The following is a 21,725-nucleotide window of genomic DNA, read 5'->3' as shown; positions in this document are numbered from 1 at the left end:
AATTTAATTTCCGGAAATGTAGGATTTTAATTTCCATTTCAGTATTATAAATGTGGATTCATAAAATATGTAAAGTGGCACTTAGAAGTGTCCTTGGTTCCATCTCACTTCAAAAATATATCCGGATATCAGCTTTTAATACAGACTGAAATCTCAAGAAGCAGAGAGAATCACCTCGACCTCAGAGGATTTTAAGTAACTTTAAAGTAAAATTCTGACAAATAAACCAGCGGATCACACAACAGAGATTTCATTTCCAAACAAACTTCTGCAAACTGGAGAGGGCTGATACTGTAGGTGTCTTACCTCATAGGATTCTTTGACAATCTAATGGAGGGTGGTGAGGATGCAGAAAGCACGACGATGGTGGTGGAGGTGGTGAAACGAGAGGGGTTGGAGGGGGGTAGGGAGCAGGATGATAGACAGACAGACAGACAGACAGACAAACAGGGAGTCAGTGCAGGTACAGGAATATGGGGTTCAGATACACACAGAGAGGCGGTGCTAAATGGGAAATATACTTATATTTCCAACTGAGCTGTGGACTTTAAGACCATATTTAACTATGTGTTACCATATAAATTACGGCATATCTTTTGTGCGTACTGTACGCACAAAAAGCTTAGCACGTATCTACATTCCAAGGCTTTGATGTAAAATGTAGGTTTGTCGCTGCAGCTACAGGGAAGTCAAAATCACTGTAACAAATTGGGGTGAAACACACAAATGCGTTTGCAATTACATGATATAAAAATATACCTGAATTAATCCTGTCTGTGTGTGTTACTCAGAGGGTTCATGCTAGGAAACAGAGGTGACTAATGTCATGCAGATGTGCCTGCTGTTGGAACTAACCCACGCGCTGTTCTAAAATACCCAACAACATTAAGATATGTCCATACGCCACATGAGACATTTCTAGAACACAGATGATGATTGGTAACGCTCTATGTTAAGGTCCTTGTAATAAGTGTAAGATAATCTGTAATAAGGCTCTTATAAGGCCATTGTCAACAGTTTATAGACAGCTATGAGAACATTAATAAAACCTCATGAGTTCTTTATCATTGTTATACTATTATTACAAAGCTGCAAAGCCTAATTAATTGTTCAAAAGTTCCCAGTTAACAGCTAATAAATGAATAATAAAGTATATATCTTAATAAAACAACAAAACGTTAATTTTACTTCATTTCTCAGGTCAGATTTCATGGTGTGTGATCATTTCAAACAAAATTCTATGAAATTAACCCCCAGTGACCACAATGATTACATCAAAATTCTTAGAAAATTACCCCAATATAATTTGATAATAATAGCCTGGTATTTTCCAATAAGCAGTTTCTAAGTAGTCTGTAATTTATGGGAAACTTCAAAGTGGTTCTGCCAAACTGCTGAACCAACTAGTTTCTGCCCAACTTCTGTCGGTCAGTAAATTGAACTAAATGTTTAAACAATCTACATGTTTTTACTAATTCCTAACACCTCAGCAGATATAGTCCAACTTTGGAACAATTTTCCTAAATGTCAATTGTTTTGTAGTTAGCTAGCATACATAGCTAATTACAGACAACTACACCTTCATAATCAATGATCCTCTGAAGGGATGAGACAGAAACAAATTTAAATGGCATGATCGGCAGAAGTTAAGCAGAAACCTGTTGAAGGTTTCCTGGAAATCTGTTAAAGAAAATACCAGCTACCATTTATTGACTGCTTTTCCAAAACACTAGAATAATATGAATAAATATGTCGGGGTAATTTAATCATACATTTTGAAGGTCATTTTGTGATAATCTGGGGGTCAATTTAAATCACATTTTAAATAAAAATAAACATATTCCAGAATGTTACTTGGTAATTACGACCTACTTACCATGAAATTTCCAGACCTGTAAAATGAGATGCTACCTAAAAGTGTTAACTGTGGTATAATAGGTGACTTAGTTAAACACAATAAATGTGTTATTAATGTTCCCACTTAACACGCTTCTTATATGTGCATATAAATATCTTACATATATCTTAAAACAAAAATCTTTATTGTCTTATTATTAACTCTGATTCAGTGGTATTATAAAATCTTACTGATGTAAGTGACACTCTTATAAGAGCCTTAATCTCTCTCTATTTTTATTAAGTACCATAATATAAAATGTTATGTGAAGGGTTTGCCTGCCTGACAGTTTTCATCGTTTTAATCGATCAGAACCTGCACATCCATTTGTAATGGCTGCCTTCCACTTGGTGTGTTTGTATATTTCAAATAGTCTAGGAGCCAAGTAGCACTGCCATGATTACTATCAAACCCCCGTTCCTGTGTACTGTTGCACAACATGTTGAGCATGAAAGTTACACGTCATCACTGTGCTGAATGATTTTCTTAAGAACATGATGTTAATAGAGATATGGAAAAGCATTAAGAAGCTATGACAAATGAGTTACATTACTGTCTACTTACACACATAAACCAAGTATAAATTATTTTATGCTGATTCTAAAATCTTTTACTGGATGAGCTTCATCAAAATATCTAATAGCTGTGTATCTTCCTCTCCATGGGTATTGTTTTCTATTACAATTAAGAACACTCTGCTCACCTCAAACTCCTTGGAGAAGGTGTTGGTGGTGTGCAGCTCCATTACGTGCTTCACAAACTGCTTCACTGTCAGCGGCTCGTGACCGTCTGCAACCACAGAGTGAACATTTTAGTGGGCGTTTAATATTGCGGCTCCGAACTCTTTATAATAAAACCCTTCTGCATGTGTGTTACCTGTGGCCAGCAACATGGGTGTAGATGGAGCAGATATGACTTTAGGTGATGCAGTGTCGTCTGGGTAGAAATTGGCAGCCTGGAAACAGTTTCTGTGACGCAAACACATCAGAATTCTGTGAGGCACACAGGCGACATTGATCCTGGCAGATATCGACCCAGTGTGTGTGTGTGTGTGTGTGTGTGTGTGTGTGTGTGTGTGTTTGTACCTCCAGTAGATGAGTATTCCCACCAGTACCAGCAGACAGAGGATGGTGAGAGTGGAGACGACAGCCAGAGGAATGACCGTCCTCTTCTCCCTCTCCACACCTCCGACCAGCCCGATCCGAGACTCATGGCTGCTGTTGCTGCCCTCTGAGAGAAACGGAGCCAGAGAGATGGTGTCAGTGTCATGATCTCTGCAGCGTTAAAGTCTGTTTGTAAATCAAAAACAAAAATTCCATGAAAAATGATGCTACATAGCTTAAAAAAACACTGCTAACTGGATATTTTGGTGAGACTGTTTCCAAGGTCAAAAAGGGATCTTAAACGTTCATAAATATATAAGAATATAATATAAAATACAATAATACTGAGTTATCATTTATAATTATAAAATGTATGAAATGTATTTAACATGTAATCCTACATATTCTATACTCAAGAACTTCAGTACTTTGCAGAAGGGAGAAAAAAATTAGTTGAAAGAAAAGAGCATAACAACAGATTTCAAGCTTGTTTTGATCCAAGTTTAATTTAAGTCTCGAGTCCAGTGACTGAACAATTTCCAGCTGCTCCTCAAACCTTCCGAGGCAAAACAATCTGCCACACATTGAACCTGCTTTAACTGAATTTTCTGGCCACTCAAGGACCGAGGTAATCACTTTATAAAGCCGCTTTGATCAACATGTTAGCAAGCAACCCAAAAACCAACATCCACATTCCTTTTAGCTCCGTCTGAGTGTCTGCCAACTTCCAAGGGAAACCTGGCTTTTTTAGTTGCTCCGACGACTTGTATACTGTGGGTTTATCAGAACTTAAAACAGCCGCGCACTGTGGCTGTAAAACATGATGGAGCCATTAGGAAAAACAAATTACTGAGTCACTACAATGCTCCATAAAACCCCTTCCATTTACACACATTTTACCATAAGAATACTGATTATATAAGCCCTGAGTAGCATTAACTGATGAGTTCTTAATGATAATAAGCACTACTTATCAGAAACTGGGTAGGTTGATGTTACCTTATGGGTGTGGAAAGAAGTCTGTGAGAGGGAAACACTTAACTGCAGTGTTACATTGTATCACAGAGAGGCAGAGCTGAGGAGAAGCTGAGCATTGACAAACATTTACCTTCCATACGCTCGTCTGTGGCCTTGCTGCCATCTGTCAGTGTGAACAGAGGGACATGATGCCTCAACACGGGGCTCTTTGCAGGATCAAACAACAACCTGTCCACGCTTTGGGGCTGCTGTGAACTCTCTTTGGTTCCAGCCGCAGTGTCATCTTCGCCGCCTCCTTCAATCTTCAGTCTTTTACCGTCGCCATCTCGCTCTTTGTTGTCCTCAAGAGTAGATTTACCCCAAACATCTCGACTGTCAAGACTTAAGTTTCGCTCGTCTTCACTGTGTTCATCACCGTCTCCATCTTCTTCACTGCTGTCAAACAGGGGGAGCTCTGCTGTAGGTCCATCTTGGCTGACAGACAGCTGGAGACCATCTCTTCTGCCAGACGCATCTTCTCTCCTGCCGTCTTCCCCTCCATCACCTCCGTCACCACTTTTCGTTCCGCCCGCAGCCTCGACACCGTCATTATCACCACCGACGTTCATTCCTTTTCCATGTCCGCCTTCCTCTCTTTCTCCACCATCTCCAGAGCCGTGGATGTTCACAGGCCGGCTAAAAACTCTGAAATCTGACTCAATTTCCTCCCCACTGTTCATTACCGTTCCCATTACAGTCTCAACTTCAGTTTCTCTCTCTTTGTCATTCAGCGTGTCACAACCTGCTGTGCTATTGAGCTGTCTGGCACTCTCATCTGTTTCATCAACCATTTTCCTCAATTTCTGATTCCCCGTGGCACTGACTGCTTCTCCTTCTCCATCCTCCTCTTCCTCCTCGCTACTTAGCTCACTTTCATCCTCTGCTACTGTTTCACTTTCATTCTTGCCAATTATTTTGCTTCCTGCCTCCTCATCTGTTTCACTATCCATCTTTATACCCGTTGATCTACTCTTTTTCCCGGTATTATCTACCTGGAAGTTAATAGTAGATAAGGTAGATATGTAGTTGACTGTCGTAACTCCACCCAATTCCTGATTTAACCTGTTGCTATAGAGGCCAGAGCCTGATCCACTTCCCTCAGCTGACAGGCCTGGGTTGGACTTTGTACGTCCATCCGCCCTGGCTTCCTCTTGATCTTCTCTTTCGTTGGGGAGTAGCAACTTATTCAGATCTTGAACCCGACCATCAACACTTGGGTTCCTTCCGTCAGCTGTGTTTGCTTCTGATAATTTAATGGTACTCAAGGGATTACCAGGCCACAGAGGAATGGAATAAGTGGTGATGAAGCGATCCCGAGGACCCAGAGTGGTAGAGATTTGACGGACGATAGAGTGCTCTTCAGAGGACTTGGCTTTATGATGAAAGACAATGCCACTTCTCTGATCTTCAGGGAGGGAAGGAAAAGGACGGATATTGCCGGCGTATTCATTAAAAAGGCTGAGCGATTGAGGCGCGACACTGAATGGATCTCCGTCGGCAGAGAATCCTCCATCTAGGACAGAGACTGCAGGCTCGACCATCACTCCACCAAGACTGTTAGGAGAGTTTGTTAAGCCAGAAGACTGATCAAAAGCTAAGTCCTCAGCTTTGGATGTTTTCACTGCAAGTAAAAGCCAAAGTAAAAGTTTGAAAAAAAAAAATGTTCAACGACAGCAGCAATGACACTTCATCACTCCGAGAAAAGATGAAAGAAAAGGTGAGAAAGGGACCCGGCAGATGAGGAACATGAATGAGAATTTCAGACAAAGTAAAGGTTGAATTTTCACTCATCATCGAGTCCCACACCATACACAAAATTCAAAAGAAGATCCAAGAATTGGACGTTATTTATTGAGCTCCTGAATGAAGAGACGTCACAAATCAGCGTGGTGAAGAAGAACAGCTAAAGCCTCCTCAAGATGAGGTGATTCCTGCGTTCCGCGAAGGACAGAAGAATAAAACCACCACCAGAGTGCGCCACTGAGCCACAGAAAAGAATGCAGACCCAGATGAGGAACCCCAAAAGTAGATGCTGAGCTTGAGTCGACTCAAGTAGATTATGAGGAGCTGGGAAAAAAATATGACCTCATATAGAGTCATAATGTGCTGCAGGAATTTAGGAAGAGTCGAAGCATATTTTATTTCGGAACCAGTTCAGAGAGTGAAGCAGCTGCTGATTATCACTCTAATCATCATCAATGCCAGTTTATTCCTATCAACCATCTTCATTACCACCACCACCAACAGCATTATCTACATCGTGCCACTATACAACATGCCACCATGATGTGATTAGCCAAACAGCAGTGGGCTATTAGAGGAGACAGGCAATCATCCACCGCAATTAAGTCCAGCTGTCTACCCACATTTATTTATGCCATGCTGCTGGCTCTTTAAAATGCCTTATATTATAAATGCATAACCAATTTTTATAGGAAGTGAAGGTCACATTCATTACAGTATATGATTTATGCTTCTTAGGTGTTCAACTTACCGTTAAACATGGGCTGGGTTGTGTGCATCAGCACCCTGAGCAGAGAGGAGGAGGTGAATGATTTGTAGACCGACTCAGCGAGTGTGTTGCTGCCGGTCGCCGCCCTCGCCGTGATCCAGGAGGGGCTGGAGGGAGCTGAGGTGATGTCTTCTGGCACAGGTTCGTTCACGGAGGCATCACTGTCTTCTGAGGCTGGCGGGGAGGCTTCAGTCGCTTTATTACCTGTGGGACAGAATACATGTACATAATGACGACATCGAGCAACGTGCAGGGTGATGTGATTTTTCATGGTGACGTAACGTGAGCCGTTATGTTATTTGATGTGATGATGTCACGTGTCATGGAATAACGTCACGGCATGATGTGGCATATGTGACACAAATGACTGATGATCCGACATGCCATACTGTGATGTCTTGTTTTAAAAGTCCTGCTGTATGATGCAACGATATCACATCACATGAAAACTTAGATGAATGAAAGAATGAAAGAACTCACAACTAGAAAAACTAGAAAAACAAGATCGGGAAAAGAGCATTTTCAAACAAAGTCCAAACTGGAAGAAAACCAGTTTGAGTAATTTTAAGAATTTAAGATCACATATGCAAAAAAATTAAAAACTGCTGATAAAACATGTAGTATTGAAATGAGAGTGATGATTAGTTGAATAGTGCATCTCGCATCCTTTACTGGGCTTGTAAGATAAACTTAAAACATCATACACAAGCAGCTATTTGACAGTCATTAGTTACAGTGGTTAACCAGCAGTGGCTATATTCAAACATCTGTGAAATGTTCCAATTTCTATATACAAAACATCAACACACCCTCTGAATATGTTAGTGTTAACACTGGTGTTAATCTGAGCAGAATCACTGGCAAGTGTCCAGTGGAAGAAAATATTCTGCTGGTACCTTTTTAAATATTTATGAGCTTAAATTCCTCCCCGGCATTGCACATAGAGCTGCAGTACCAAACCAAGATGTTGCTGGTAAACAGAAAAATCTCTTCCAAGCAAATCTGACCTGGCAACACAGCGGCAGCAGACACTGTTGAAGCAATGGTTGTGGTTTCTAGCGGCGAGGTGTTAACTGTGTCTTCATAGAAGACATCTGTGACTTGGATGTCCCCCACAGGAGGGGTGAAGAGGTCCGACTGGGGAGATGGGCGGCCGCTTTCACCGGCTTGGTCTGGCGGACCATTATCACCTGACTGCAAGTACAAGGGCCACAAAAACATTGGATGTTTCATGGATGAGGAAACTTCAAGGACATGAGAAGAAGTGTTTGGACAAGCAACTTTGTATTTCCACTTTGTCTTCCAATTATTTGTTTCAACATCATGGGTTACAGTTATCGGTTTCAAGGACGGAGGCAGTTGAAGCATTGTGAAAAAAAACAAGACAGTGTGTTTAGTGTTTACTACCTGATGCGGCAACTCTGACAGCGAAGCCTCCTCTGTAATTTGTCGGCGAATTGTCGCCAGGGTGGTCGACCGAGCAACTGGAAACAGGAACCCTGGCTGCTCTGTGACATCAGTTACCCATATTGCACCATTGCCGTCGAAACCCACATTTGTGTATGGCCGCTGCGTCAGAATCCTCTCATCATCATCAATCCAGTTTTGATCCGTATCATCGGGTTTAGACTTGTTCCGACCTGGTTTCTTTTTCACATTCTGGTTGAGTCGAGTTTTCTGGAGAACGGCTGACTCTGAGGGACTCTTTGGGGTTGGACGGGTGCCGACCCGGACCGGGAGGTTCGGGTTTTCCTGAGTTTCGCTACCTGGTTGATTTTGGTAAACCCTGGTCTGCTCCACTGGGATCTCCTCCACTGGGCTGTGGTCCTCTGCAGACGAATCCACCTGATTCTGGTTCTCTGGCTTCTCTGGTCTGGCTTTGGATGAGACCTGCCACAGTGGAAAAATCACGAGTGTGTGGAGATCTGTCACAACATGTCTGGTTATAAACTATATGCGATTAAGAGGGCTAGACCTTGTTAAAGGAGGAATAAATGGAAACATGGAAAGACTGTAATATTATTGCTGCTTCCTCCTTAAATGAGTGAATATAAATACCCTACCAAAGACACTGTGGTGCAGTGGTCTTGTTTACTTCTTCAACATTCAAATTAACTGATAATAAGACATAAAATAATCTCCATTCATGCAGCAAGGGGCATGGGCTGTGCTGCTTCTCTCAGTGAGAAAAAACCCGTTGGCATTACTGTCCTATTTTGGGTATTTTTAATCTCTCCTTAACATGCTGGAAAGTCCCTTATAACCTTCTATCCTCTTCGGAAAACACTCAGCGACGAGCCTCTACTGACATAATTACAACTATTTGCATAATAATTAGGTTTTCTGATAAGACTGAACACGAGGCAAACTTCATCCCTGAAAAATAATTCAGCAAAATGAGCTCCAACATGCAGAGTGGTGTCAGGTCGTACCTCCCTGTTGCCTTCCAGATCTTTTGTGACAGCGACAGGATCTGAATCACTTTCTGCAGAGAAGAGAGACTGTTACGTATGGCAGATAAAATGTATGCTCGTACTTTATGCGAGTTTATCTGTATATTTGTTTGTACCAGGGTCTTCTAACGGCATGTCCACTATGATCTGGTCACTCCATCGTCCTCTGAGTCCGTTGGTGCAAACAGCCACCACCTGAACCACGTAGCTGCTGTTGGCCAGCAGGCTGGGGATGATGGCACCCTGTAAAATCACATAGTTCAAGCTCATTCATAAACACTCATGCTAGAAATGTGTTACTTTGAATGCAATATGAACTGGGTGTAATTTAACACTATTACCTTTATGAAAGAGGATATTGTTGCAAATATTATCTAGAGCTGCTGATGACTGGCTTTGGTCTGTTATATCTTTTTTTTTGCTGTGTTTGGTCAAGATTGCATTCATGCTAAGATCTCTAACACTTTTAACTCCCTTCGTCTGTTTCTCTGCTCGCATCTCGTGGTGTTAAGCTGTCACAACTGCCTCAGCAGTGCTTTATTATTTCGTCATTTAGGAGAGAAAAACATAATATAAAATTATTTTAACTCCCATTTATTTCTAGTTTTGCCTCAGTGGAATTTACCTACGAGCTCAAGATCAGCATCATCAAGCAGCTGAACTACTCAATAATCTTACCACCTGCTGCCTGCAGAAGTAACTCTAAGAATAATGCATTTAAATATTTATGCTGTGAAATGTCCTTACTTTTTAGTCTTTTTCAGCGTGTCTACTAACCAAGCTGTATTTGATATTTACAAAGCTAATATACTTTCAAGTTGCACATATGCTAATAACTATTGTGTATAAGCCACCTTGGGTTTTGTATTTTATATTATGGACTTTTGCATCTCTATTGATTGCGTCAAATCATAATATAGCCATAACTGCACTACAGTAGTATGAGCCAATCTTAAAGAAGAATTCCCTCGTGAGTCTATATCTTGAGATATTAATGTATGATGTATTGTAAATCAAGCAAACTCTCAAAGGAATTATACTGTTTTTTATGTTTTTTAAGAGCCTTTAAAGAAAACAAGTACAACACAAATAACAAAACCTAAAGAAAGCCAACAAACCCAAACTGAAAGAAATCGGCACGAAAAGACTAGATCAGAACCAAAAAGAATTTATGCACCTGTGTGCACAAATGTCAGGTCTGCAAACAAAAGGTGGCGCTTACATTTTCTATTATGTAACTTATGTTGGTCTGATTATTGACAACTTGTTTGCATCTATGCAAAAAGGCTTGTGCACATACACACCCTCTGGCAGACAAACATGTAAATACACATGCACAGATACTGCTGGTCACGTTAAGGGATGCTCAATGACCCGTTAAGAGGCCAAAATTGACTGTCACCAACAATCAGTCAATTACTTCAGTTGTAATGTGTCAGTGAGAGACACACAGTGAGAGTAGACGGATGATTGAACGCAATTTTGACAAATTATGTTTGAAAATTTGCTGCAGGAAAAAAGGGAATGACTGTAATTTTCCATCTATTATGTATTTATAGGTCAAACGTACATGTGTGGACTGCAGGTAATGGGTCAAAGGTGAGTGTACAAATGTTTGGAATGTGATGTTTTCATCAGTTTTGGCCACAGATGTGATGAGACTCTATCGTACCACGTCCTGGTCCCCGTCTGTCCTGTACTCCTGCTTGCTCTGGTCACGGCCCTGCAGCCTCTGGTAGGTGACGGTGTACCAGTCGATGGTTGTGTCGTAAACTACGCGCGGACGCTCCCACATGACCATGATGGTCGTGTCGTTCTGGGCGTCGGCCTGAACATTCTCCGGCTCTGAGCTGCAGGCTGGAGAAAAAAAAAAGAAAAAAAGTACTTGATCAGTGTTGATGTGGCAGAAAACTCTTTAAAAAGCCTGAAAGAAATAGATGAAAAGCATGAAAGGAAAAGGTACAACGGTACATGTAAACATGAACCCGCGCAGTGCAGCATCACACATTAAGTTCAGTGTTGCTGACGGTAATTTGATGTCAATCAAATGCACTGACGACGGAGGAAAACGGCAACAGATTTTAAAAAGCCCAGCTCAGGAGGCAAGAGTGGCAATGAGTGGTTGTGTTTGTGTGTGTGTGTGTGTGTGTGTGTGTGTGTGTGTGTGTGTGTGTGTGTCTGACTGCATGAATTTGTTACAGGCAAAAAGAACCTTTCTGAATTTCTGAATACTTTATTTCAATTTCAAAAAGAGCTGCAAAATAAATTGCCTGTGCTGAGAGGAGCAGGGGCACTGAACTACAAAGTCGAGCTGCCTAGCAACCCAAAAGACCCACTTTACTTGAGGGTCGACTTCATGAAGATGGAGAGCATTGTGAATTACATCTTTTGATGATCATGACTGGGCCGACCGTGGAGGACAGCGTTATAGTTACAGAAGAGGCAGAGGATGGGCAATATTTTCACTCATGGCAAAAAAAAAAATGTAATGTAATATTTCTATTGATCCCTGGAGGGGTTGAGTCAATTTTCTCCACAATGCTGCCCTAAAAGTTTGGTATAAATTAGATTAGTGAAAAGATTTAGAGCTTTGGAAAAGTTGAGATTCAAGGTGTTAATCTTTTGAGGCTGATGAGGAAGATTTTTTTTGTGTGTGTGGTACAAAATCATAACATCATGCATCTGCTGGTTGATCAATACCAGAGTCTGAGCCAACACCTGTCTGCTGAGATCTCCGCTGCTCCAAAATCACTTTCTGGCACTGAGTTAAGACTCATGGTGAGCAGGAAAGCTGACTTTTTCCAGCTCAAAGGACTACAAAGTACAGCATCCAATTAAGCTCGGTGTAAATGTGTTATCCAAACCAATGACTTGAACCCAAAACCATAAGAAGGTAAAAATCATGTAAGAACAAGAATAAGCTTGTAACCAAAGCATGTCCTACATTTCTCAGCTCTCTACCTAGCATGTTGCTGGATGGCCTGTGGGCACTGAAGCCCACTCCCGTGTCAAAATAGGCTCAGCACAGAGGGCGAGGAGATTAAAAGGAAAACAAAACAGAGAACTGAGAGCAGCAGTAGAGGAGACACGTGAAGGCAGCAGAGGGGTCAGAGGATGGAAATCAGTTCTTTTATCTAAACCCAAGCTTCAGATAAAAGCTGCAGGGTCTCTCATTTTGAGCAGCTAGAAACAAAAAAGCACTTCTTTACAGTTGTCTGCCAGTTTAAAGAGAAACCCAAAAAAAAATGCTGAATAAAAGACTTTTTTGTCATATAAAAACTCATTTACTGATTAACCGTCATAGCTCTTTTGAATCTATTCTTTCTATTTTTCATTGTTATGTTTTTAGGTTAAATGACATGCCATAAACTTTGAGTGCAACACCAACATGCCCACGTGCGAGGAAGTGCTTATGTGTTTGCATCCAGCTGTGTCCCCTCATTTGGACATTATTGCTTTCTATGCAATCTATAAGTACAATGGTGTTAACAAGAAAGTATTCATATTAAAGTAAAGTAACTGAATGGTATATTTAGTGAACTGCACGTACTGGGCGTTCGCACGTCCTCCACACCGGTGTACGAGGCAAACACCTGACCCATGAACTGCTGCTGCTGCTCCCTGAAGTTGTTCTGCAGGTAATCGGTGAGCATCACGTACCCGGCCTGCTCCATCGTCATCACCTCACAAAACACCTCCAGCTGGGTACACAGAGAGGAGAAGAAAAGTAGCTACTGAAACAAGGAAAAATAAACACAAGTCTGTTGCATCTCCTCTGTTTTCCACACAGTTGCCAAAATAAAACCAACACTGATGCTAGTCAGTGTGCGTTTGCTTAAGAGGTTTGTGTTGGCGCCAGACGGAGGAAGGGAGACAGTGCTGCTCTATTTTTGGTGCTGCGATGTGCCCGTGTCATGCCTTGCCACCCCCGTTTCAATCACGCAAACGCAGGCAAACACAAGCACGTGCACGCACGCGTAAATATGCACACAGAACATACACACAACCACTTTCATGACCTCATTCACTCTCCATTAAATCTGCTGCGTAACTGATAATTATTACGCAGATGATTTCATCCTCATACGTCCTTAAGGGTCTTCAGCCAGGAATCCAGCTGCAGTAACGTTACAGTGCGCGATGGGTCTTTTTTTTAAATCATGCCACAACAAAAACCTTATTCTTGTAGGCTTACATTTTGACTAAACCCTTCACATTGCATCACTTCAGCCAGACACTTTGTTTTTGTTTCGCGTACAGATGTCAAAGACAACTGACCCGAAACCAGCAAACAGACTACAACACTACAGGCATTGCTGACAGAACGCCATTTGAAAAAATGTCCATGACAGTCCATGTTTTTACATTTTTTATGTAACAAAAAAAATCCAATATAAACTTTTATCATTTTCAGTATTTTGAAACACAGCGACTGCACGCGTTCAGTGTGAAGAATTAAACATTTGCATCACAAAGCTTGCAGGCTTTCATCAGACACAATGCTACATCAATTTAGTGCCTAGAGCCGCCGTCACCGACTTCAAAAGAAGTATCGTGGCAGTTGAATGTGCTTGTAGTTTAATGCATTCAGCTTAAAAGAGTGAATGAACATTAAAACATTATTCTACAAGTTGAGGTGTTAGGAAGAAATTAGCATTTGTAAGTTGTAGACGACACCTGTGTGTGTGTGTGTGTGTTTGTGTTTGTGTGTGTGTGATAAAACTATGGGCGTCATATTTCTCCACATCCCTGATTCCTTTTTTTCGATAAAAAAAGAAAAAAAAAAGCACTGACAGCTATGCCATTTTAAGACTATCGCATCTGGATTCGTAAGCTCCTTTTGATTTTGCTTCAGAGTTGAAATGGTGAGACCCAATATAGCTCTCACTGACCTGTGTTTCTGATATGGCCACCGTGTTTTTAAAGACGATCCATTCCACTGTCTCCGAGCAGGGAGGTTCGGTTAGCGAGCCATTGTAGATGTAATATTTATCCGTGCTGTTGGGCAGCAACGACCGTAAGGTGAACGCTTCCATTGAGCCGCTCTTTCCTGGTAAGAAAAACAAAAGTGGCATCAGAACAACAAAATGTGACCACAAATAATAGATAGTTTGTCCCAGTCTGTAAAAACACCTGGGACCAAGCATTCTGAACGTGTGTGTGACGCATCAGGATGTTCATCAAAAGCGTGAAATGTGAAATCCACTTCTTATTTTCACTTTAATGACATTTAAGTGACCTCATATTTCTGTTGATACTGTGCTGATTTTGAAAGTTTAATGTGTTGTCTCAAATGAATGTCAATCTGTAGAATGTCTTGATTTACCTTTAAACATGTATTTACTGGTTTTACCGGATATTGACCTCAATCATAGTTGGTAACAAACATCACAGCTTGCTTTTTGTTTGTGGACACCATTATTCTGTTGATTTAAACAGATTTTTTTTTGTCTGGTAAACTGGAGCTCAAATACTTATCTGACTTTCATTTTTGTGACATCACCAGTAGGGATGCACGATAACATTGAGACGTTGAAATATCAGCCTGTAATGAAATTTCATGCCGATCGGACAGGCTGATAAGATGATGCTTTACATATGCACAAGCAAAACAGTGAATGTGAACGTGCCGAGTGAAAAAGAACTGAATGTCTGTATCTGTCAGTGGGCCATCGTGATAAGAGTGTCCATCCATCCATTTATCTGGGGTCGGGTCACGGTGGCAGCAGGCCAAGCAGGACGCACAAAACAATAAGAGTGGGCAGAATAATATGTTAGTTCCACTACCGGAGAGACACTATGTTCTGTGCAATTAGGTGGAAAAATATGTCCCGTGTATCAGCATCAGCAATCAGTGGAAAAAAAAGAGCTGGAAAATTGGATGCATATCGGATAACGGCAAAAAAAATCCAATTGCTTGCACCCAGCTACATTCTCTGCAGAAGACACACGTTCATTTTCACCCAGAGGCAGTATCTAGCGGTAACCTACCAAACCTGCTGACAGTGCTGACGGCTTCTATAACGGGACTGAAGCTCTCGTCGTCGTCCAGGCTGATCTGTGGAAAAAGAGCTTGAGCTTCACAGACGAAAACAAATAGAAGACTTTTATTCTGACCATTTAGAGAGGGAGGGACTGATCTCTAACTCAGGCTCAAATCAACAGTTTGACCCACTTCAAAGAGCACAGCCAAGGCAGCGATCCTCCCTCCTCCCTTAACGGCATCATCCAGAGTTGGGAAGACAGCTGGATCATAAGAGTAGATCTGCATCTGAAAGAGAACAAAAAGCAGATAGAGGTAAGCTGAACTCAGGCTTCATTGGTAACACATACGCGAACGGTAATTATGTTGATGGATAGATACATGGATTATGTGTATTTCTGTACCTCCAGAGGGTATTTCATCCCGTTCAGGCTGTGTTCAGACCCATCTGACGTTGCATTGCAGCGGCCCCAGTGGAAGGTGATTCTGGCAACACGAAACCTGGAGCTCAGCCCTCCTCCGCTCACAAAGAACTCCCCTTCCACACTGATGGACACTAAAACAAACACACACTTTAGATTCAAGGTTCATATAAACCTTCATGTCGTTAAAGAGCCAAAATGGTTCCCTTGGCCAAATGCTGAAACTAATGTACAAGTGCTTTGAGATGAAGTTCATCCATTGGTCCCTTGAGGGTGTTTTAAGAAACCCGGAGTCAGACTTTTCCTCCATCAGGCTTAATATAGGTTTGAGGGCTTTGCCTTTCAGACCTCACTACTCAGCTGTGGTCAGCCTGGGCACCCAGCTAAATCTGGATCTCCTGGCACTAAGTAACTGGCGAGATGGTGATTCTCCCCCTCAAAAAGAACACAACAGTGTCTGGCTGCTACAAGTTCAATATGTTCATGTGTTCATGCATTAAATATGGATATTTTTGGCTATTAAAAATGCATTCCCATCTTCAACATGTCATATCTAGACCTACATTAACTGGTCATTTGGAAGCACCCAAATCAAGCTATAAACATATTACATATCATTCCCACATAAAGAAAAATAAAGGGCCTGATATCATCTTATCCTTGCTGTTACAGGGTTCTAGTTACATGAGAGCCTGTGGAAAGTAAGCGCTTAAAAGAAAGCATTTTCTCATAAAATAAAAATATGGGATGATCCTTTTTATATCAATGAAAATACTTCACATATTCATATTTACCCCTTGGAGGCACTTGTGAACTGTAAGAGAGCAATCGCTTATCAAAATGTTCTGATGCTCGATTTACTTTGTTGGAAGACCATTGACTCGCAACAGGATATAACACGCAAGTTCAGTGAGACTGTGCCAGCTATATATTTCTCTCGTAACATTATGCCAGCTTTGCTATATCTGTTTTAATACGCAATTTCCTCTCTGACTTCACACGGAAAAAAATGATTAATCTCAGGACCATTAACGTATGGAGGACACGCACGCACACACACACACACACACACAAAGAGAGCCCAGGCTGTATTGAAAAGATGGTGCTGATAGCTCAGACAGTTTTCATTTGTTTATCAGGCCAGACATCACTCCTCACGCTGCCTTTGCTCTCACTGTCTCCTCACATCGTCCTCATTTCTCTCCCCTGCTCCGTCTCTCTTTGTATGCATACACTTGTTCCTCTTGCTACTTTGTTGGCTCTTTTCTGTTGCACAGTTTCATCTCTGCCTCTTGACATCGATCGTCCTTCTTTCTCCACATGATCTCTCGGCACTGCTGTCCCTCTGGTCGCTTCTCTCTCAATTACTTGGTCTTTGCCTCCCTCCCTTTCATTGTCTGACTCTTTGTCCTTTAAATCCTCGCTGCTCCTGTCTCTCATTAACCCCCGAGTTGTGAATCATCTTCTCGCTGCATCTGGAAAGTTAAGCTTCTTTCCACGTCTAGGGATTAAGATGTCGTGTTAAAGGAGAATAATGTCAAATAATTTCACCAGATTCAATCTACTGCACAATGTATCTTTCTCCTATGGTTGCTGCCTTATTACGCGCTCGTGTGGGATCTGAAAGAAAACTCTACGTGTCACTCATCCCCACAAGAAACAGTCTGCTGTTTGATTTCCTTGTCGATTTTCGGGTGCCGTTGCAAACACGGCTTCTACGGCTTGAGCTGCAAAATTGAGAAAACAAAAGAATCTTGCACTTGGGAAAAGGTTTTAATCCTGGCTTAAGTATGCCTGAAATTCAGATGGATTGGTAAGATGTATTTCTCACGAGGAAATGCAGATAAAGAGGAGTGAAAGAAGATTAACACACCAGTCTTCCCGTCGTTGTGGATGGTGCTGGACTCTGCCGTCAGTTTGTCCCAGCCTTCAAACTGCAGATTCTGGTACTGCAGCCTGACTTGGGTAAACGTTTCATCGATGTCCACAGGAGACTGCCTGGCGCTGTTACAGGACGGATACCTCTTACCCCAGTTGCGCTGGCTCAGGGTACCTGTATATGAGAGAGGGTGGCAGTTCAATGAGGAGACGAACATGTTCGTGGACAGCTGATTTGAAATCGGCATTGGCAGAAAATCTGGGGCCATAAAGACACGATACGATACAACAGAACTTTGTCAGTTCACACTGAAATTAATTTCGCACCCTCAGGCAGCTCCACTCAAGAAGTTAACACGTAAATTAGACGTACGGTTACACATCCGGTACATATTCATGAAAGCGCATCAAGTGATGCGTACGCCTCCTCCCGCACATAAGATGGTGTTTATAAGGGAAGAATGTGCAGCACACTTCAGAGCAGCTGTGGGTGAAATGATGAAATGGACAAGAAATATACGGTGAAGAATGTTAAAACACTGATTATGTAGGTTGTTTGCCAATTTCACTGATTGTGTCATTTTTGTGTAGTCCGCAAAGCGTTCTTTCATTCTTTCATCTCATTCTTTAATTCACATTGGAACAATCTGCTGCTGGTTAATGAAGCCATTTGTATAGAGAATGTGTCAATATGAGCTCTATAGATTAATCAATGATTATCCTTCTGGCATCTAATAATAATAATGACTGAGATATTACTGCTAATGGTTTGCAGGTACATTGTGAGCGCAGTGCTTTAAATAGCTACAGCTGTGCATAATGGTCACATGAAATGTTAGCTGTTCAAATGCTGCTGGAGAACCTTGCAGATGAATGGCAATCAGTTTTACTGTTTGTCCCTGCTGTTCTTCTCTTTGAAATGGTCCAATGAGTGGCAGAGCTGGCACAAGTATGGATATACAAACGGATGTATAAGGGCCTTTCTACATCCGGTTATGGATAATTATGTACACGAAGCTTGTGCAAGCGTACCGATTTCTACACCTATCGAAACATATAAAACTCAATCAGGCGTACGTACATACAGCTTTATAAAAAAGAGAAGCAGTCGAACATTAAATGTAGTCATGATTTATGGGTGCCTATCTGAATATACCTGTACTACATGTTTTATAATTGTGTATTCCTGTGTTAAATGAGTACAGCTCTAACGAGGACAGATGGTCAAACTGTAAGTGAAACATTACTGGTTGGCCTCAGGTCACAGTTTATCCTTGCTCTCTGCTGTATGAGTGTGTGTGTGTGTGTGTGTGCGCGCGCGGTTGTGCATTGTGAATACATGTCTCGTATTCTCTGTACATTTATCCTGTCAATTGTGCTTTTGATTGGGGAGAGGGTTGCACAGCATGAATTCTGTTTAAACTTATTGATGTGGTGTGGGTGCGTGGGGGTGTGTGTCTGTGTGTTTTAACAAGGCTTTCCACATGAATAATGTAAAAGAGTGCGAACAGCATCGGGATGAGCTGGAATTGCAGCCAAACATGCAACACAAAAAACCCAAATCAAACGAAGGAAAAGCAAAAGGGACATCCATAAGATTCTTTATTTATGAGCTCACGTCGTAGTTGTATTGCATGCCACACTATCAGCAGTACGTACTCTTTTTTTAAAAATTTTTTTAGGGGGTAAATAAATATAAATCCAGTGCCTTCATATTTATTGACATGAAGTTTGTGCGTGTGTGTAAAATATTGATTCACATGTCTAAAGTACCTGCGTACACGCTGAACTGCTGCGCAAGCACGGCAAGCTTCTTGTCTTGTCTGCATGAGTGGTGTGCTAATTTACAGTGCATGCAATCATCCACTCTTAACATTCCTCCAGGCAGAGTCAGGGAAGACTCAGAGACAGAACTGCATTCATTATGCTGACTAATATTACAGCGATAAAAACACTGTAGAACACTGGAGTACTGACAATAATGAACGTAATATATAAATGTTACATTAATAAAAGATTAAAAAAGTATAGACTGTCATAAATTCAGGATATTCAGGATATATAATATGAAGCAGTATCACCAAGAATTTGGTTGGATTTAGGGGTTCTTATGACTCACATGATAGCTGGTTTCATACCTACTTTGTCTGAGGGGAACAAAGACTTGCTGGATAATGGAAACGTGTCATTGGACGAGTCTTTTGTCACCGGTATGTGTGTGTGTTATACAGTCCACAGAAAGGACAATGGGTCTAATGAGGTCAGAGCAGATGGTTTAACTGTAACTGGTCACACATGACTTAACAGGTATTGGGTTTGCTTTTCTAGTAGCGCGTGTGTGTCTGTGTATGTCTGTGTGTTTGTGTGGGTCTGTGTGAGTGTGTGTGTGAGAGAAAGAGAGAGATCTTGGATCTGGACGCATTTTGTTTACAGGAGTTGTCAACCAGTTACATACACAATGTTTACACGTAACAGTCGTCCAGTTTTCTTTCTGTGTTACCGTAGCCGCTGAAGAATGACATGCGTTCCAACATTAAAGCTGGTCAAAAACCATGAGCTGGTTTTCACACAACAATCATCAACCAAACTGTCAAAAGTCATGGCTTTTCAAGTCATGGACTGTTATTTAGATTTTTTTTTCTTAGCAACCCACAGAATTAGACTACACAGACCAAACAGACAGTACAGAGTGTGAGGAACAAACAGCAGCTCCAGCTTAAATGTAGCCATGGGTAAGTAGATATTAGCCTAACACTGAGTAAATAAGGAGATGGGTAACAGGTGTTTATTGTGAAGAAATGTCACATTTTAAAATAAAGTATAAAGAGCACAGTAACAGTGTGTTGAAGTCATCCAAAGAGCACACACCTGCTGGCTCTCAATCATGTGACCACATCCGTTTAAAGTTATTCACGCTATCGTGTTATGCTTGATATTGAGCATGTCTGATTTTGTAGGAACAGCGAGATGAGAAAGAGTGTGTTTCCTACAGATGAAAGGATTAATGCCTTTATCACGCTGTCCGCGCACTGAGGGTGTACATGCAGATTCATTAGTCCGGAACCATGCCGGAGGAAACAGCTAGCCTGATTCATTCAAATTAAAAAGGACAAGGTGCGGTTAGATGGGGAGCGGGTTCGTGCTGTTAAAACCTTACAGCAGCCAGACACATTTACTTGTTATGGGCTGGTCACCGAAAATAGTCACAGCACGTAACAAAGCCACAAACTATTTCGATTTGTGTACAAACTAATAACCAAGATGCAAGTTAATTACTGAGCTTTTAAGGTGTTGGCAGGTTGATGCTTGATCACTGTAGCTAACTAGGCTAGCCATTTCCCCTTGCTTTCAGTCTTTATGCTAAGCTATTCCTGGATATAATTCTAGTTTCATGAGTAAAGCTTTACCCATCTGCAACCTCTAGTGCTACTTCAACACCATCATAAAGCTGATGTTTGGCATTTGATTGGAAATACACAGACTGTAGGTGATTAGAAATTAAAACAGAATTATTGTCATATTTGACAGTTTTGCACCAGTTTCATGCTCCTTATGTATCTTGTGTTACTACATCTTTACAGTATGTATTACTGAACATCTCGTTAGTTCCACATTTCCGTCATGACCTATATTTTTGCATCAAAGTGTTCATACTGTACATGTGTGCATCTGTGCACTCGGGAAACGACAGGGGATTGTCAGTGTGTCAATGACCACATGTGGCCCCTGAAGCCACATCAATCACATCCTAACACACACGTAACCGCAAACACATGCACACACTGAGTTAATCTTCTGACATAATGCTACCATGGCAACAAGTAGCTGACAGGTCGGAGAAAGGGAAGACAAAATATCCCCTGAAGCTAGACTTTCCTCTCTTCATTTAAATCCATAAACACACACTTGCACACACACACGCGCACACTCACATTTAGTCAAGGAGTGAAACTTAGACGATTAAATATGGAAATTACATTTCGTATCTCTCAGTTCCACTTGCTTTTACAGATTAGTCCCAAAATAAAGTCTGCTGATGCTGCCAGAACACCTGATGTTGTCAAATTCATTCACTATACAAATTAGTTTATGCTCATTGTTGTTAGTGTCCAATATTAAAATAACAGAGGTTCACCTTATGATTTGTTAAAAAAATTACATTATGGTCAATATGTTCTGTCACTGAAGCTGTAACATGCAAAAGAAATAAAAGAAAAGTAAAGATCTCTGGAAACTCTGAAGAAACTTTGTGCTCTGCAGCAGTTAAAAGAGCAGCCAGGTGTTAAAGTGTTCCAGGCAGAAACCATTTACACCTGATGTGGCTGCTGCTGCTCTTTTCGCCCCTGACACCCCGATTATTTCAGCTCAACCCTCACTCTTGAGGGAGTGAGAGGTGAGATGAGAGAGGAGCATAAAGGACAAAGAGGAGAACAGAGATGCAGCAGCAGAGGACACAAAGG

At 41.4% G+C, this 21,725-nt stretch overlaps 1 protein-coding gene across 2 annotated transcripts in view; it reads right to left on the bottom strand.

The window, feature by feature from the left end:
* The window catches only part of ptprz1b (protein tyrosine phosphatase receptor type Z1b), a 68,009-nt gene that overhangs the window by 6,854 nt on the left and 39,430 nt on the right, over window positions 1–21,725 (bottom strand). The window contains exons 6-22 of one of the 2 annotated variants that reach the window (XM_037121009.1): window positions 17,261–17,440; window positions 15,370–15,521; window positions 15,158–15,253; window positions 14,974–15,040; window positions 13,875–14,032; window positions 12,533–12,683; window positions 10,655–10,839; window positions 9,099–9,225; window positions 8,962–9,014; window positions 7,937–8,419; window positions 7,537–7,723; window positions 6,512–6,733; window positions 4,109–5,638; window positions 2,983–3,127; window positions 2,774–2,865; window positions 2,601–2,686; window positions 307–327 (exon numbers count right to left, since the gene is read on the bottom strand). In XM_037121009.1, the coding sequence (XP_036976904.1) occupies window positions 307–327; window positions 2,601–2,686; window positions 2,774–2,865; window positions 2,983–3,127; window positions 4,109–5,638; window positions 6,512–6,733; window positions 7,537–7,723; window positions 7,937–8,419; window positions 8,962–9,014; window positions 9,099–9,225; window positions 10,655–10,839; window positions 12,533–12,683; window positions 13,875–14,032; window positions 14,974–15,040; window positions 15,158–15,253; window positions 15,370–15,521; window positions 17,261–17,440 (3,935 nt within the window). The remainder of the gene's footprint in view (window positions 1–306; window positions 328–2,600; window positions 2,687–2,773; window positions 2,866–2,982; window positions 3,128–4,108; window positions 5,639–6,511; window positions 6,734–7,536; window positions 7,724–7,936; window positions 8,420–8,961; window positions 9,015–9,098; window positions 9,226–10,654; window positions 10,840–12,532; window positions 12,684–13,874; window positions 14,033–14,973; window positions 15,041–15,157; window positions 15,254–15,369; window positions 15,522–17,260; window positions 17,441–21,725) is intronic. The other variant, XM_037121010.1, reaches the window with a different exon arrangement.

Source organism: Acanthopagrus latus, chromosome 14, assembly GCF_904848185.1.
Source record: "Acanthopagrus latus isolate v.2019 chromosome 14, fAcaLat1.1, whole genome shotgun sequence".
In the NCBI taxonomy this organism is placed as follows: Eukaryota; Metazoa; Chordata; class Actinopteri; order Spariformes; family Sparidae; genus Acanthopagrus; species Acanthopagrus latus.
The sequence above is the reverse complement of the archived record's forward strand: the minus strand, read 5'-3'. Positions and strand labels throughout refer to the sequence as shown.